The 15,441-nt window shown below is 49.5% G+C and overlaps 1 protein-coding gene across 3 annotated transcripts in view; it reads left to right on the forward strand.

The window, feature by feature from the left end:
• ATG13 (autophagy related 13) overlaps nt 1-15,441 on the forward strand; it is a 74,114-nt gene that overhangs the window by 43,152 nt on the left and 15,521 nt on the right. For 2 of the 3 annotated variants that reach the window (XM_063944529.1, XM_063944531.1), the window contains one exon: nt 461-559. The exons of the other annotated variant lie outside the window; for it this stretch is intronic. In XM_063944529.1, coding sequence (XP_063800599.1) covers nt 461-559 — 99 coding nt within the window. The remainder of the gene's footprint in view (nt 1-460; nt 560-15,441) is intronic. 3 annotated transcript variants of the gene reach the window in all.

A 15,441-nucleotide genomic window follows, 5' to 3' on the forward strand; every position in this document is an offset into this window, starting at 1 on the left:
CTATCTCTCTGTGCCTCCTGTCTCTGATCCCCCTCTCTCTCTCTCTCTCTCTCTCTCTCTCTCTCTCTCTCTCTCTCTCTCTCTCTCTCTGCGCCTCCCTCTATCTCTCTGTGCCTCTCTCTCTCTCTCTCTCTCTCTCTCTCTCTCTGTGCCTCCCTCTATCTCTCTGTGCATCCTGTCTCTGATCCTCCCTCTCGCTCTCTCTCGCTCTCTGCGCCTCCCTCTATCTCTCTGTGCCTCCTGTCTCTGATCCTCCCTCTCTCTCTCTCTCTCTCTGCGCCTCCCTCTATCTCTCTGTGCATCCTGTCTCTGATCCTCCCTCTCCCCCCCCCCCTCTCTCTCTCTCTCTCTCTCTCTCTCTCTCTCTCTCTCTCTCTCTCTCTCTCTCTCTCTCTGTCTGCGCCTCCCTCTATCTCTTTGTGCATCCTGTCTCTGATCCTCTCTCTCGCTCTCTCTGTAGTGTGTGATCACCCTCAGTAAGGCACAGTGTCAGACAGCTACTCCTGTGGTGACGGACTCTCACAGGGTCCTGACAATGGGACTGGCCTTCTCACATCACGTGAGTTGAATAGAGGCATGTGTAATGTGTGAGCATTCCTGTCTGTGTCTTGTGTGGATAGACTAAGGCAGCTGGAGGAAACTAGACCTTTCTATGGGACAGTATCCTTCAGCTGTACTCCTCACCAGCACTCGGTGGAGGCATTTTTTTTGGAGGCCCAAATTCTTCTGAGAGCAGCATTCCTGAGGCATCAGGAACAAAGTGCCTCGTACCTCAAAGATATGCTAGTGAATTGTAAGTCTGTAAAATGATTCTTGACTTCAGCCAAACTTTTGAAATGGAAATTCTGGCCCTGAGGGGCTGTCTAAGGCTGTGGGATCAGGATACATTCTCCCTCCTATAACAGAAGCCATGCCCTCTGCACAGGACGTGACAGCACTAGCATATACTATACCTGTATATACCAGCTTGTATAAATGCATCATCTAATCCCTGCTGGTACGATAATGGCTAATCATGTGCTTCTAAGGAGCGCGTCAGGGATTTATAATGTGGTGCAGATAGGGCACCGCTGCTGTAGCTACTAATCACATGCTTGCTTGGATCAGACAAGTTGCAAGCGTCTGATTGGCTGATGTGGGTTTGCATAGTATTACTAATCATACCACAAATGTTTCCTGCATATGAATGTGGGCACTGTACACTTACTTACGAAACACAGATTTGCACAGTACAGTCTCTAGAGTATAATATTTCTACATTTTAATTTCTTTTAGGTGTTTTTTATGTTACTGGCACTTTTAACGGCTCATTTCTTAGCTTCTGTCAAGATAACAGAGACATCAAAAATAGGGTAACTTCCACAATTAGGGATGTCCTCTACAGTGACTGGAAGTTAGGTTATTGTCTAGTCTGTGAGTTTCAGGACAACTGTTCATTGAACTGCTATCAAAGTAGGTAATAAGGGAATACAATGATGCAGCAAGACCTTTTACCCCCATTCAGGAAAATATCTCTAACTTCTTATGTTCCACTCCTCCCAATTGTCTCCGCCTCGTCCTTCTGTCTTCTCGCCTGCCTGTGCGTCCTTATCTCCTGCATGTTTCTTACACCTGTTATGTGGTATGTACAGTATTATGCTGTCTTACTGTCCAGTAGTATGCCTGTCCGTCTCCTACATCTTCTTCCCTACTGTACGGTGCTGTGTATTTTAGTGGCGTCTTATAAATAGTGGATGTTAATAATATCTTTGACACTTGCTTTATAAGGTCGTCATTTCCCATATCTAGGTACTGAGGGCTTGGCTCTGTAACACAATGACTTCTCAGGCAGCTGTGCAGTGGAGGCAGCCATTGTGTGGGGTGCGCCATTCATGATCACGCAAACTCATAATGTAGAAGCAGCTAGGACCTAGTGACATTGATACACGCATGAGGAACGCACTAGTAACACTAGCTCCTGGGCTGCAGTCTCAGGTACACCCGTCTCAGGGCGTAGCTTGCAATGGGCCTCATGCAGCGTTGGGCGTATGTGCTCATGGTCCAAGGGTACAGAAATGAATGTATTTATCGCCCCAATGCAGAGTGGCGCACCCTCCCCCCATGTGTACACATGGATTGCTACTAGCTTTTATCTTCGGTGCACACTTGAACCTACTACATACCAGGTACAAACTGTATACCTCCATAAGTGTAATTACACTCACTGCATCTCTGCTTAGCCAGCCCTTTCTGAGCTTTGCCTGCATGAGATCACCTCATTTCAGCCCATTTACATCACCTGATGAGTTGTAAACCTTTGTGCGAATAACTTGCATACTACAGTGCATCCGGAAAGTATTCACAACGCTTCACTTCCACATTTTGTTTTGTTACAGCCTTATTCCAAAATTAGATTTCTCTAACGTCCTAGTGTATGCTGGGGACTCCGTAAGGACCATGGAATAGACGGGCTCCGCAGGAGACATGGGCACTTTAAGAAAGAATTTAGGTTCTGGTGTGCACTGGCTCCTCCCTCTATGCTCCTCCTCCAGACCTCAGTTTGATACTGTGCCCAGACGAGCTGGGTGCTTTTCAGTGAGCTCTCCTGAGTTCGCTGAGAGAAAGTGTTTTATTAGGTTTTTTATTTTCAGGGAGCTCTGCTGGCAACAGACTCCCTGCATCGTGGGACAGAGGGGAGAGAAGCAGCCCTACTCTCTGAAGCTAGGTCCTGCTTCTTAGGCTACTGGACACCATTAGCTCCAGAGGGATCGTACGCAGGATCTCACCCTCGCCGTCCGATCCCAGAGCCGCGCCGCCGTCCCCCTTTGCAGAGCCGGAAGACAGAAGAAGACTTCAAATCGGCGGCAGAAGACTCCGTTCTTTACTGAGGTAACGCACAGCACTGCAGCTGTGCGCCATTGCTCCCACACACCTCACATACTCCGGTCACTGTAAGGGTGCAGGGCGCAGGGGGGGGTGCCCTGGGCAGCATTTGGATCCTCTTTTTGGCAAAAGTAAACATATATACAGTTGGGCACTGTATATATGTATGAGCCCCCGCCAAGAAAATGCATATTTAAGCGGGACAGAAGCCCGCCGCTGAGGGGGCGGGGCTTCTTCCTCAGCACTCACCAGCGCCATTTTTTCTCCACAGCTCCGCTGAGAGGAAGCTCCCCAGGCTCTCCCCTGCAGATTCACGGTAGAAGAGGGTAAAAAGAGAGGGGGGGCACATAAATTAGGCGCAAAAACACAATATAACAGCAGCTACTGGGTTAACATTAAGTTACTGTGTTATTCCTGGGTTATAGCGCTGGGGTGTGTGCTGGCATACTCTCTCCCTGTTTCTCCAAAGGGCCTTGTGGGGGAACTGTCTTCAAAAAGGGCATTCCCTGTGTGTGTGTGGTGTGTCGGTACGCTTGTGTCAACATGTCTGATGATGAAGGCTATGTGGAAGCAGAGCGGGAGCAAGTGAATATGGTGTCTCCGCCGACACCTGATTGGATGGATATGTGGAAGGTTTTAAATGATAATAATTCCTTGCATAAGAGGTTAGATAAAGCTGGAGCCTCAGGACAGTCAGGTTCCCAACCCGTGCCTGATCCTATGTCGCAGAGGCCGTCAGGGTCTCAGAAGCGCCCACTATCCCAAATTGTTGACACAGATACCGACATGGATTCTGACTCCAGTGTCGATGACGATAATGCAAAGTTACAGCCAAAGTTGGCTAAATCACTCCGATATATGATTATAGCAATTAAGGATGTTTTGCACATCGCGGAGGAAACCCCTGTCCCTGACACAAGGGTTTATATGTATAAGGGAAAGAAACCTGAGGTAACTTTTCCCCCCTCACACGAACTGAATGAGTTATGTGAAAAAACTTGGGTATCTCCAAATAAAAAAAATGCAGATTTCCAAACGGATTCTTATGGCGTATCCTTTCCCGCCAACGGACAGGTTACAATGGGAATCCTCCCCTAGGGTGGACAAAGCTTTAACACGCTTATCCAAAAAGGTAGCCCTGCCGTCACAGGATACAGCTACCCTCAAGGATGCTGCTGATCGCAAACAGGAGGGTACCCTGAAGTCCATTTATACACATTCAGGTACCTTGCTCAGACCGGCAATCGCGTCGGCCTGGGTCTGTAGTGCAGTAGCGGCATGGACTGATACCTTATCAGAGGAGTTGGATACCCTAGATAGGGATACTGTTTTATTGACCCTGGGGCATATTAAAGACGCTGTCCTTTATATGAGAGATGCTCAAAGAGATATTAGTCTACTGGGTTCTAGAATAAATGCTATGTCAGTTTCTGCCAGAAGGGTCCTGTGGACTCGGCAATGGACAGATGATGCCGACTCAAAAAGGCATATGGAGGTTTTACCTTACAAGGGTGAGGAATTGTTTGGGGAGGGTCTCTCGGACCTGGTCTCCACAGCTACTGCTGGAAAGTCAAATTTTTTGCCATATGTTTCCTCACAGCCTAAGAGAGCACCGTATTATCAAATGCAGTCCTTTCGATCACAGAAAAACAAGAAAGTCCGAGGTGCGTCCTTTCTTGCCAGAGGCAGGGGCAGAGGAAAGAAGCTGCACAACACAGCTAGTTCCCAGGAACAGAAGTCCTCCCCGGCCTCTACAAAATCCACCGCATGACGCTGGGGCTCCACAGGCGGAGCTAGGCCCGTTGGGGGCACGTCTTCGAAATTTCAGCCACAAGTGGGTTCACTCCCAGTTGGATTCCTGGGCAATAGATATTGTGTCTCAGGGATACAAGCTGGAATTCGAGGAGATGCCCACTCACCGATACCTCAAATCGGCCCTGCCAGCTTCCCCCCACGAGAGGGAAATAGTGTTAACTGCAATTCACAAATTGTATCTTCAACAGGTGGTGGTCAAGGTTCCCCTCCTTCAGCGGGGAAGGGGTTATTATTCGACCATGTTTGTAGTCCCGAAACCGGACGGTTCGGTCAGACCCATATTGAATTTAAAATCCCTGAACATATACCTGAAAAGGTTCAAGTTCAAGATGGAATCGCTGAGAGCGGTCATCGCAAGCCTGGAAGGGGGTGATTTTATGGTGTCTCTGGACATAAAGGATGCATACCTTCATGTCCCCATTTATCCACCTCATCAGGCGTACCTCAGATTTGTGGTACAGGATTGTCATTACCAATTTCAGACGTTGCCGTTTGGTCTCTCCACGGCACCGAGAATATTTACCAAGGTAATGGCGGAAATGATGGTACTCCTGCGGAAGCAAGGAGTCAGAATTATCCCATACTTGGACGATCTCCTCATAAAAGCGAGATCAAGAGAGCAGTTGCTGATCAGTGTAGCACTTTCTCTGGAAGTGTTACGGCAACACGGCTGGATTCTAAATATTCCAAAGTCGCAGTTGGTTCCTACGACTCGTCTGCCTTTCCTGGGCATGATTCTAGACACAGACCAGAAAAGGGTTCATCTCCCGATGGAGAAAGCTCAGGAACTCATGACACTGGTCAGGAACCTATTAAAACCAAAACAGTTGTCAGTGCATCACTGCACTCGTGTCCTGGGAAAGATGGTGGCATCATACGAGGCCATTCCCTTCGGCAGGTTCCATGCGAGGACCTTTCAATGGGACTTACTGGACAAGTGGTCCGGATCACATCATCAGATGCATCGGTTAATCACCCTATCCCCCAGGGCCAGGGTGTCACTCCTGTGGTGGCTGCAGAGTGCTCACCTTCTCGAGGGCCGCAGATTCGGCATTCAGGACTGGGTCCTGGTGACCACGGATGCAAGCCTCCGAGGTTGGGGTGCAGTCACACAGGGAAGAAATTTCCAAGGTCTGTGGTCAAGTCAAGAGACTTGCCCTCACATCAACATCCTGGAACTAAGGGCCATATACAACGCCCTACGTCAAGCGGAGACCCTGCTTCGCGACCAACCGGTTCTGATTCGGTCAGACAACATCACCGCAGTGGCTCATGTAAACCGCCAAGGCGGCACAAGGAGCAGAGTGGCGATGGCGGAAGCCACCAGAATTCTTCGCTGGGCGGAGAATCACGTAAGCGCACTGTCAGCAGTGTTCATCCCGGGAGTGGACAACTGGGAAGCAGACTTCCTCAGCAGACACGACCTCCACCCGGCAGAGTGGGGACTTCATCAGGAAGTCTTTGCGCAGATTACAAGTGGACATGATGGCATCCCGCCTCAACAAAAAGCTACAGAGGTATTGCGCCAGGTCAAGAGACCCCCAGGCGATAGCTGTAGACGCCCTGATGACACCGTGGGTGTTCCAGTCGGTCTATGTATTTCCTCCTCTTCCTCTCATACCCAAGGTGCTGAGGATAATAAGAAAAAGAGGAGTGAGAACAATACTCATTGTTCCAGATTGGCCACGAAGGACTTGGTATCAGATCTGCAAGAAATGCTCACAGAGGACCCGTGGCCTCTTCCTCTAAGACAGGACTTGTTGCAACAGGGGCCCTGTCTGTTCCAAGACTTACCGCGGCTGCGTTTGACGGCATGGCGGTTGAACGCCGGATCCTAGCAGAGAAAGGCATTCCGGATGCGGTCATTCCTACGCTGATAAAGGCTAGGAAGGACGTGACAGCTCAACATTATCACCGTATATGGCGAAAATATGTTGCTTGGTGTGAGGCCAGGAATGCTCCTACGAAGGAATTCCAGCTGGGCCGTTTCCTTCAATTTCTACAGTCCGGAGTGAATTTGGGCCTAAAATTGGGTTCCATTAAGGTCCAGATTTCGGCCCTATCCATTTTCTTTCAAAAGGAGTTGGCTTCTCTACCTGAAGTTCAGACGTTTGTAAAGGGAGTGCTGCATATTCAGCCCCCTTTTGTGCCTCCAGTGGCACCTTGGGATCTTAACGTGGTGTTGAGTTTCCTGAAATCCCACTGGTTTGAACCACTCAAAACGGTGGAGTTGAAATATCTCACGCGGAAGGTGGTCATGCTATTAGCCTTGGCTTCGGCTAGGCGTGTGTCAGAGTTGGCGGCTTTGTCACATAAAAGCCCCTATCTGGTTTTCCATGCGGATAGAGCAGAATTGCGGACCCGTCCACAATTTCTGCCGAAAGTGGTTTCATCTTTTCATATAAACCAACCTATTGTGGTGCCTGTGGCTACTACTGACTTGGAGGATTCCGAGTTACTTGATGTGGTCAGGGCTTTGAAGGTTTATGTAGCCAGAATGGCTAGGGTCAGGAAAACAGAGTCTTTGTTTATCCTGTATGCTTCCAACAAGCTTGGGGCTCCTGCTTCAAAGCAAACTATTGCTCGCTGGATCTGTAACATGATTCAGCAGGCTCATTCTGCGGCTGGATTGCCGCTCCCGAAATCAGTTAAGGCCCATTCCACTAGGAAGGTGGGCTCTTCTTGGGTGGCTGCCCGTGGGGTCTCGGCATTACAGCTTTGCCGAGCGGCTACTTGGTCAGGTTCAAACACTTTTGCAAAGTTCTACAAGTTTGATACCCTGGCTGAGGAGGACCTTGTGTTTGCTCAATCGGTGCTGCAGAGTCATCCGCACTCTCCCGCCCGTTTGGGAGCTTTGGTATAATCCCCATAGTCCTTACGGAATCCCCAGCATCCACTAGGACGTTAGAGAAAATAAGATTTTACTTACCGGTAAATCTATTTCTCGTAGTCCGTAGTGGATGCTGGGCGCCCGTCCCAAGTGCGGACTTCTTTTGCAATACTTGTATATAGTTATTGCTTCAATAAGGGTTAAGTTATGGTTGCATCAGGGTTTGACCGGATGCTCTGTTATTTGTCATACTGTTAACTGGTTGTTATCACTTGTTATACGGTGTGATTGGTGTGGCTGGTATGAATCTTGCCCTGGATTACCAAAATCCTTTCCTTGTACTGTCAGCTCTTCTGGGCACAGTTTCTCTAACTGAGGTCTGGAGGAGGGGCATAGAAGGAGGAGCCAGTGCACACCAGAACCTAAATTCTTTCTTAAAGTGCCCATGTCTCCTGCGGAGCCCGTCTATCCCCATGGTCCTTACGGAGTCCCCAGCATCCACTACGGACTACGAGAAATAGATTTACCGGTAAGTAAAATCTTTTATTTTTTGCGAATTTATTAAAAATAAAAAACTAAGAAATCACATGTACATAAGTATTCACAGCCTTTGCCATGAAGCTCAAAAAATTGAGCTCAGGTGCATCCTGTTTCCACTGATCATCCTTGAGATGTTCCTACAGCTTAATTGGAGTCCACCTGTTGTAAATTCAGTTGATTGGACATAATTTGGAAAGGCACACACCTGTCTATATAAGGTCCCACACTTGACAGTGCATGTCTGAGCACAAACCAAGCATGAAGTCAAAGGAATTGTCTGTAGACCTCCGAGACAGGATTGTCTTGAGGCACAAATCTGGGTACAGAAAAACATCTGCTGCTTTGAAGGTCCCAGTGAGCACAGTGGCCTCCATCATCCGTAAATGGAAGAAGTTCAGAACCACCAGGACCCTTCCTAGAGTTGGCCGGCCATCTAAACTGAGCGAACAGGGGAGAAGGACCCTAGTCAGGGAGGTGACCAAGAAACCTGATGGTCACTCTGTCAGAGCTACAGCAATCCTCTGTGGAGAGAGGAGAACCTTCCAGAAGGACAACCATCTCTGCAGCATTCCACCAATCAGGCCTGTATGGTACATTGGCCAGACTGAAGCTACTCCTTAGTGAAAAACACATGGCAACCCACCTGGAGTTTGCCAAAATGCACCTGAAGGACTCTCAGACCATGAGAAACAAAATTCTCTGGTCTAATGAGACAAAGATTGAACTCTTTGGCGTGAATGCCAGGCGTCTTGTTTGGAGGAAACCAGGCACCGCTCATCACTAGGCCAATACCATCCCTAAAGTGATGCATGGTGGTGGCATCATCATGCTGTGGTGATGTTTTTCAGTGGCAGGAACTGGGAGACTAATCAAGATAGAGGGAAAGATGAATGCAGCAATGTACAGAGATATCCTGGATGAAAACCTGCACCAGAGCGCTCTTGACCTCAGATTGGTGCGACAATTCATCTTTCAGCAGGACAACAACCCTAAGCACACAGCCAAGATATCAAAGGAGTGGCTTCAGAACAACTCTGTGAATGTCCTTGAGAGGCCCAGACAGAGCCTGGACTTGAATGCAATTTTACATCTCTGGAGAGATCTGAAAATGGCTGTGCACCGACGCTTCCGATCCAACCTGATGGAGCTTGAGAGGTGCTGCAAAGAGGAATGGGCGAAACTGCCCAAAGATACAGTAGGTGTGCCCAGCTTGTGGCATCATATTCAAAAAGACTTGAGGCTGTAATTGCTGCCAAAGGTGCATCAACAAAGTATTGAGCAAAGGCTGTAAATACTTATGTACATGTGATTTCTTCATTTTTTTATTTTTAATAAATTTGCAAAAATCTAAAAAAAACAAAACTTTTTTCACGTTGTCATTATGGGGTATTGTGTGTAGAATTTTGAGGGGGAAAATTAATTTATTCCAGTTTGGAATAAGGCTGTAACATAACAAAATGTGGAAAAAGTGAAGCGCTATGAAAACTTTCCGGATGCACTGTATGTTGCCTCAATCCGGAAGGGGGCAGAGTGGCTGGAACTGCAGGGTTTGTTGGGATGTGGTCGTGCCCTCGACTCCCGCTAGACAATGCAGGGATTACTAGCATTGTGAAGTGGGGAGGGGGACATAATAGCACAATTTGGGAAGTGGGTGGGTAGCTCTTGGACACTTACCCACTTGTTTGATTTTCAGAAGCCTCCCAGCTGTTCCAGGAGAGTAGGCAGGTATGAGCTGGAGCCTGCAGGTTCAGTTCATGAATGTTTTCACACATACTTTAGGCGTTAGGAACGGAGACCTCATAGAGGCATGAGGCACATGCTGTCACTAACAGTTAACCGGCTGCGGTCTCATGAACATCAGTTCAGCTCACGCAGTGGCTGTCTCCTCTGCATGTAGATTACAGTCAACTCTGGCCACTCACTCCGTCAGATGGATTCTTATCTCATGGAGAAGTATTTCTGTTTCAGCTTCTTGCGGGGATGGCAGGCTGAGCTTCATGAGAGAGCTGGTTGATTAGTACCAGCCTCCGCCCTGCATTACCGGAATCAGCGAGGCACGAGGGAGGGCGATAATTGCTTATTAATCTCACGTTTCTTCTTTTGTTCCATATCTGTTCCTTCTCCTTCCTCCCTGCTCTCGCGTGCTGTCTAGCTGTACAGCTCTCGCCTTTCCTATCAGCCGACTGCCCTTGGAGCAGGAACCTCTGAGCTGTGTTACCCTACCCTTCCACAGCAGGTACTCCTCAGGAGGAGGAGATGGGCCCAGGGAACGTAGAAAGACTGATTGGGTGCCACCTTCTCTCTCTCTCTGCACCAGCAGCACAGATGTAAAAGGACCTGTTACTTAAGATACTATGGGGGGAGATGTATCAATTCTTCTAAAGAGTGGAAACGTTGAGAATATTCACACTGCTTAGAGATTTAGGGGTCTATTTACTAAGCCTTGGATGGAGATAAAGTCACTGGAGATAAAGTACCAGCCCATCCGCTACTAACTGCCATGCTACAGGCTGTGTTTGAAAAAATGACAGGAGCTGATTGGCTGGTACTTTATCTCCAGCGACTTTGTCCGTCCAAGGTTTATTAAATAGAACCAGTAATATTTAAATATGATTTCTCTGACGTCCTAAGTGGATGCTGGGGACTCCGTCAGGACCATGGGGATTAGCGGCTCCGCAGGAGACAGGGCACAAAAGTAAAAGCTTTAGGACTAGGTGGTGTGCACTGGCTCCTCCCCCTATGACCCTCCTCCAAGCCTCAGTTAGGTTTTTGTGCCCGGCCGAGAAGGGTGCAATCTAGGTAGCTCTCCTGAGCTGCTTAGAATAAAAGTATAGACTTAGGTTTTTTTTATTTTCAGTGAGTCCTGCTGGCAACAGGCTCACTGCATCGAGGGACTAAGGGGAGAAGAAGCGAACTCACCTGCGTGCAGAGTGGATTGGGCTTCTTGGCTACTGGACATTAGCTCCAGAGGGACGATCACAGGCCCAGCCATGGATGGGTCCCGGAGCCGCGCCGCCGGCCCCCTTACAGAGCCAGAAGAGTGAAGAGGTCCAGAAATCGGCGGCAGAAGGCATCTTGTCTTCAAGAAAGGTAGCGCACAGCACTGCAGCTGTGCGCCATTGCTCTCAGCACACTTCACACTCCGGTCACTGAGGGTGCAGGGCGCTGGGGGGGGGGCGCCCTGAGACGCAATGAAAACACTATTTATGGTAAAAAATACATCACATATAGCTCCTGGGCTATATGGATGTATTTAACCCCTGCCATTTTACCTCCTAAAAAGCGGGAGAAAGGCCGCCGTGAAGGGGGCGGAGCCTATCTCCTCAGCACACAAGCGCCATTTTCCCTCACAGCTCCGCTGGAAGGACGTCTCCCTGACTCTCCCCTGCAGTCCTGCACTACAGAAACAGGGTAAAAAAGAGAGGGGGGGGCACTAATTTGGCATATAAAAACATATATAGCAGCTATAAGGGAGAAACACTTATTTATAAGGTTGTCCCTATACATATATAGCGCTCTGGTGTGTGCTGGCAAACTCTCCCTCTGTCTCCCCAAAGGGCTAGTGGGGTCCTGTCCTCTATCAGAGCATTCCCTGTGTGTGTGCTGTGTGTCGGTACGCGTGTGTCGACATGTATGAGGAGGAAAATGGTGTGGAGGCGGAGCAATTGCCTGTATTAGTGATGTCACCCCCTAGGGAGTCGACACCTGACTGGATGGTCTTATTTAAGGAATTACGTGATAGTGTCAGCACTTTACAAAAAACTGTTGACGACATGAGACAGCCGGCAAGTCAGTTAGTGCCTGTCCAGGCGTCTCAAACACAGTCAGGGGCTCTAAAGGGGTTCACTACGGGTGGCCGGCGGTCGGGCTCCCGGCGACCAGCATCCCGGCGCCGGGAGCCCGACCGCCGGCTTACCGACAGCTTGGCGAGCGCAAATGAGCCCCTTGCGGGCTCGCTGCGCTCGCCACGCTACGGGCACGGTGGCGCGCTACGCGCGCCACACTATTTTATTCTCCCTCTATGGGGGTCGTGGACCCCCACGAGGGAAAATAAGTGTCGGTAAGCCGGCGGTCGGGCTCCCGGCGCCGGTATACTGAGCGCCGGGAGCCCGACCGCCGGCAAACAGAAGACCACCCCTCTAAAGCGCCCATTACCTCAGTCGGTCGACACAGACACGGACACTGACTCCAGTGTCGACGGTGAAGAAACAAACTTATTTTCCAGTAGGGCCACACGTTACATGATCACGGCAATGAAGGAGGCTTTGCATATTTCTGATACTACAAGTACCACAAAAAAGGGTATTACGTGGGGTGTGAAAAAACTACCCGTAGTTTTTCCTGAATCAGAAGAATTAAATGAAGTGTGTGATGATGCGTGGGTCTCCCCCGATAAAAAAATTGCTGATATCTAAGAAATTATTGGCATTATACCCATTCCCGCCAGAAGTTAGGGCGCGTTGGGAAACACCCCCTAGGGTGGATAAGGCACTCACACGCTTATCAAAACAAGTGGCGTTACCGTCTCCTGATACGGCCGCCCTCAAGGAGCCAGTTGATAGGAAGCTGGAAAATGTCCTAAAAAGTATATACACACATACTGGTGTTATACTGCGACCAGCGATTGCCTCAGCCTGGATGTGCAGCGCTGGGGTGGCGTGGTCGGAGTCCCTGACTGAAAATATTGATACCCTTGACAGGGACAGTATTTTATTGACTATAGAGCGTTTAAAAGATGCGTTTCTATATATGCGTGATGCACAGAGGGATATTTGCACCCTGGCATAAAGAGTAAGTGCGATGTCCATTTCTGCCAGAAGATGTTTAGGGACACGACAGTGGTCAGGTGATGCGGATTCCAAACGGCACATGGAAGTATTGCCGTATAAAGGGGAGGAGTTATTTGGGGTCGGTCTTTCGGACCTGGTGGCCACGGCAACAGCTGGAAAATCCACCTTTTTACCCCAACTCACCTCTCAGCAGAAAAAGACACCGTCTTTTCAGCCTCAGTCCTTTCGTCCCCATAAGGGCAAGCGGGCAAAAGGCCAGTCATATCTGCCCCGGGGTAGAGGAAAGGGAAAAAGACTGCAGCAGACAGCCTCTTCCCAGGAACAGAAGCCATCCACCGCTTCTGCCAAGTCCTCAGCATGACGCTGGGGCCTTACAAGCGGACTCAGGTGCGGTGGGGGGTCGTCTCAAGAGTTTCAGCGCGCAGTGGGCTCACTCGCAAGTGGACCCCTGGATCCTACAGGTAGTATCCCAGGGGTACAGATTGGAATTTGAGACGTCTCCCCCTCGCAGGTTCCTGAAGTCTGCTTTACCAACGTCTCCCTCCGACAGGGAGGCAGTATTGGAAGCAATTCACAAGCTGTATTCCCAGCAGGTGATAATCAAAGTACCCCTCCTACAACAGGGAAAGGGGTATTATTCCACACTATTTGTGGTACCGAAGCCAGACGGCTCGGTGAGACCTATTCTAAATCTGAAATCTTTGAACACTTACATACAAAGGTTCAAATTCAAGATGGAGTCACTCAGAGCAGTGATAGCGAACCTGGAAGAAGGGGACTATATGGTGTCCCTGGACATCAAGGATGCTTACCTTCATGTCCCAATTTGCCCTTCTCACCAAGGGTACCTCAGGTTCGTAGTACAGAACTGTCATTATCAGTTTCAGACGCTGCCGTTTGGATTGTCCACGGCACCCCGGGTCTTTACCAAGGTAATGGCCGAAATGATGATTCTTCTTCGCAGAAAAGGCGTCTTAATTATCCCTTACTTGGACGATCTCCTGATAAGGGCAAAGTCCAGGGAACAGTTGGAGGTCGGAGTAGCACTATCTCGGGTACTGCTACAACAGCACGGGTGGATTCTAAATATTCCAAAATCGCAGCTGATCCCGACGACACGTCTGCTGTTCCTAGGGATGATTCTGGACACAGTCCAGAAAAAGGTGTTTCTCCCGGAGGAGAAAGCCAGGGAGTTATCCGACCTAGTCAGGAACCTCCTAAAACCAGGAAAAGTGTCAGTGCATCATTGCACAAGGGTCCTGGGAAAAATGGTGGCTTCTTACGAAGCGATTCCATTTGGCAGATTTCACGCAAGAACTTTTCAGTGGGATCTGCTGGACAAATGGTCCGGATCGCATCTTCAGATGCATCAGCGGATAACCCTGTCTCCGAGGACAAGGGTGTCTCTTCTGTGGTGGCTGCAGAGTGCTCATCTACTAGAGGGCCGCAGATTCGGCATTCAGGATTGGATCCTGGTGACCACGGATGCCAGCCTGAGAGGCTGGGGAGCAGTCACACAGGGAAGAAATTTCCAGGGAACGTGGTCAAGTCTAGAGACTTCTCTCCACATAAATATACTGGAGCTAAGGGCAATTTACAATGCTCTATGCCTAGCAAGACCTCTGCTTCAAGGTCAGCCGGTGCTGATCCAGTCGGACAACATCACGGCAGTCGCCCACGTAAACAGACAGGGCGGCACAAGAAGCAGGAGGGCAATGGCAGAAGCTGCAAGGATTCTTCGCTGGGCGGAAAATCATGTGATAGCACTGTCAGCAGTGTTCATTCCGGGAGTGGACAACTGGGAAGCAGACTTCCTCAGCAGGCACGACCTCCACCCGGGAGAGTGGGGACTTCACACGGAAGTCTTCCACATGATTGTGAACCATTGGGAAAAACCAAAGGTGGACATGATGGCGTCCCGCCTCAACAAAAAACTGGACAGGTATTGCGCCAGGTCAAGGGACCCTCAGGCAATAGCTGTGGACGCTCTGGTAACACCGTGGGTGTACCAGTCAGTGTATGTGTTCCCTCCTCTTCCTCTCATACCCAAGGTACTGAGAATTATAAGACGGAGAGGAGAAAGAACTATACTCGTGGCTCCGGATTGGCCAAGGAGGACTTGGTACCCGGAACTTCAAGAGATGCTCACAGAGGACCCATGGCCTCTGCCGTTAAGAAGGGACTTGCTTCAGCAAGGACCCTGTCTGTTCCAAGACTTACCGCGGCTGCGTTTGACGGCATGGCGGTTGAACGCCGGATCCTAAGGGAAAAAGGCATTCCGGAAGAGGTCATACCTACCCTGGTCAAAGCCAGGAAGGAGGTGACCGCACAACATTATCACCGCATTTGGCGAAAATATGTTGCGTGGTGTGAGGCCAGGAAGGCCCCCACGGAGGAATTTCAACTCGGTCGATTCCTGCATTTCCTGCAAACAGGAGTTTCTATGGGCCTCAAATTGGGGTCCATTAAGGTTCAAATTTCGGCCCTGTCGATTTTCTTCCAGAAAGAATTGGCTTCAGTTCCTGAAGTCCAGACATTCGTCAAGGGAGTACTGCATATACAACCCCCTTTTGTGCCTCCAGTGGCACCGTGGGATCTCAACGT

The sequence above is a fragment of the Pseudophryne corroboree genome, chromosome 11 (assembly GCF_028390025.1).
Source record: "Pseudophryne corroboree isolate aPseCor3 chromosome 11, aPseCor3.hap2, whole genome shotgun sequence".
NCBI classification, from domain to species: domain Eukaryota; kingdom Metazoa; phylum Chordata; class Amphibia; order Anura; family Myobatrachidae; genus Pseudophryne; species Pseudophryne corroboree.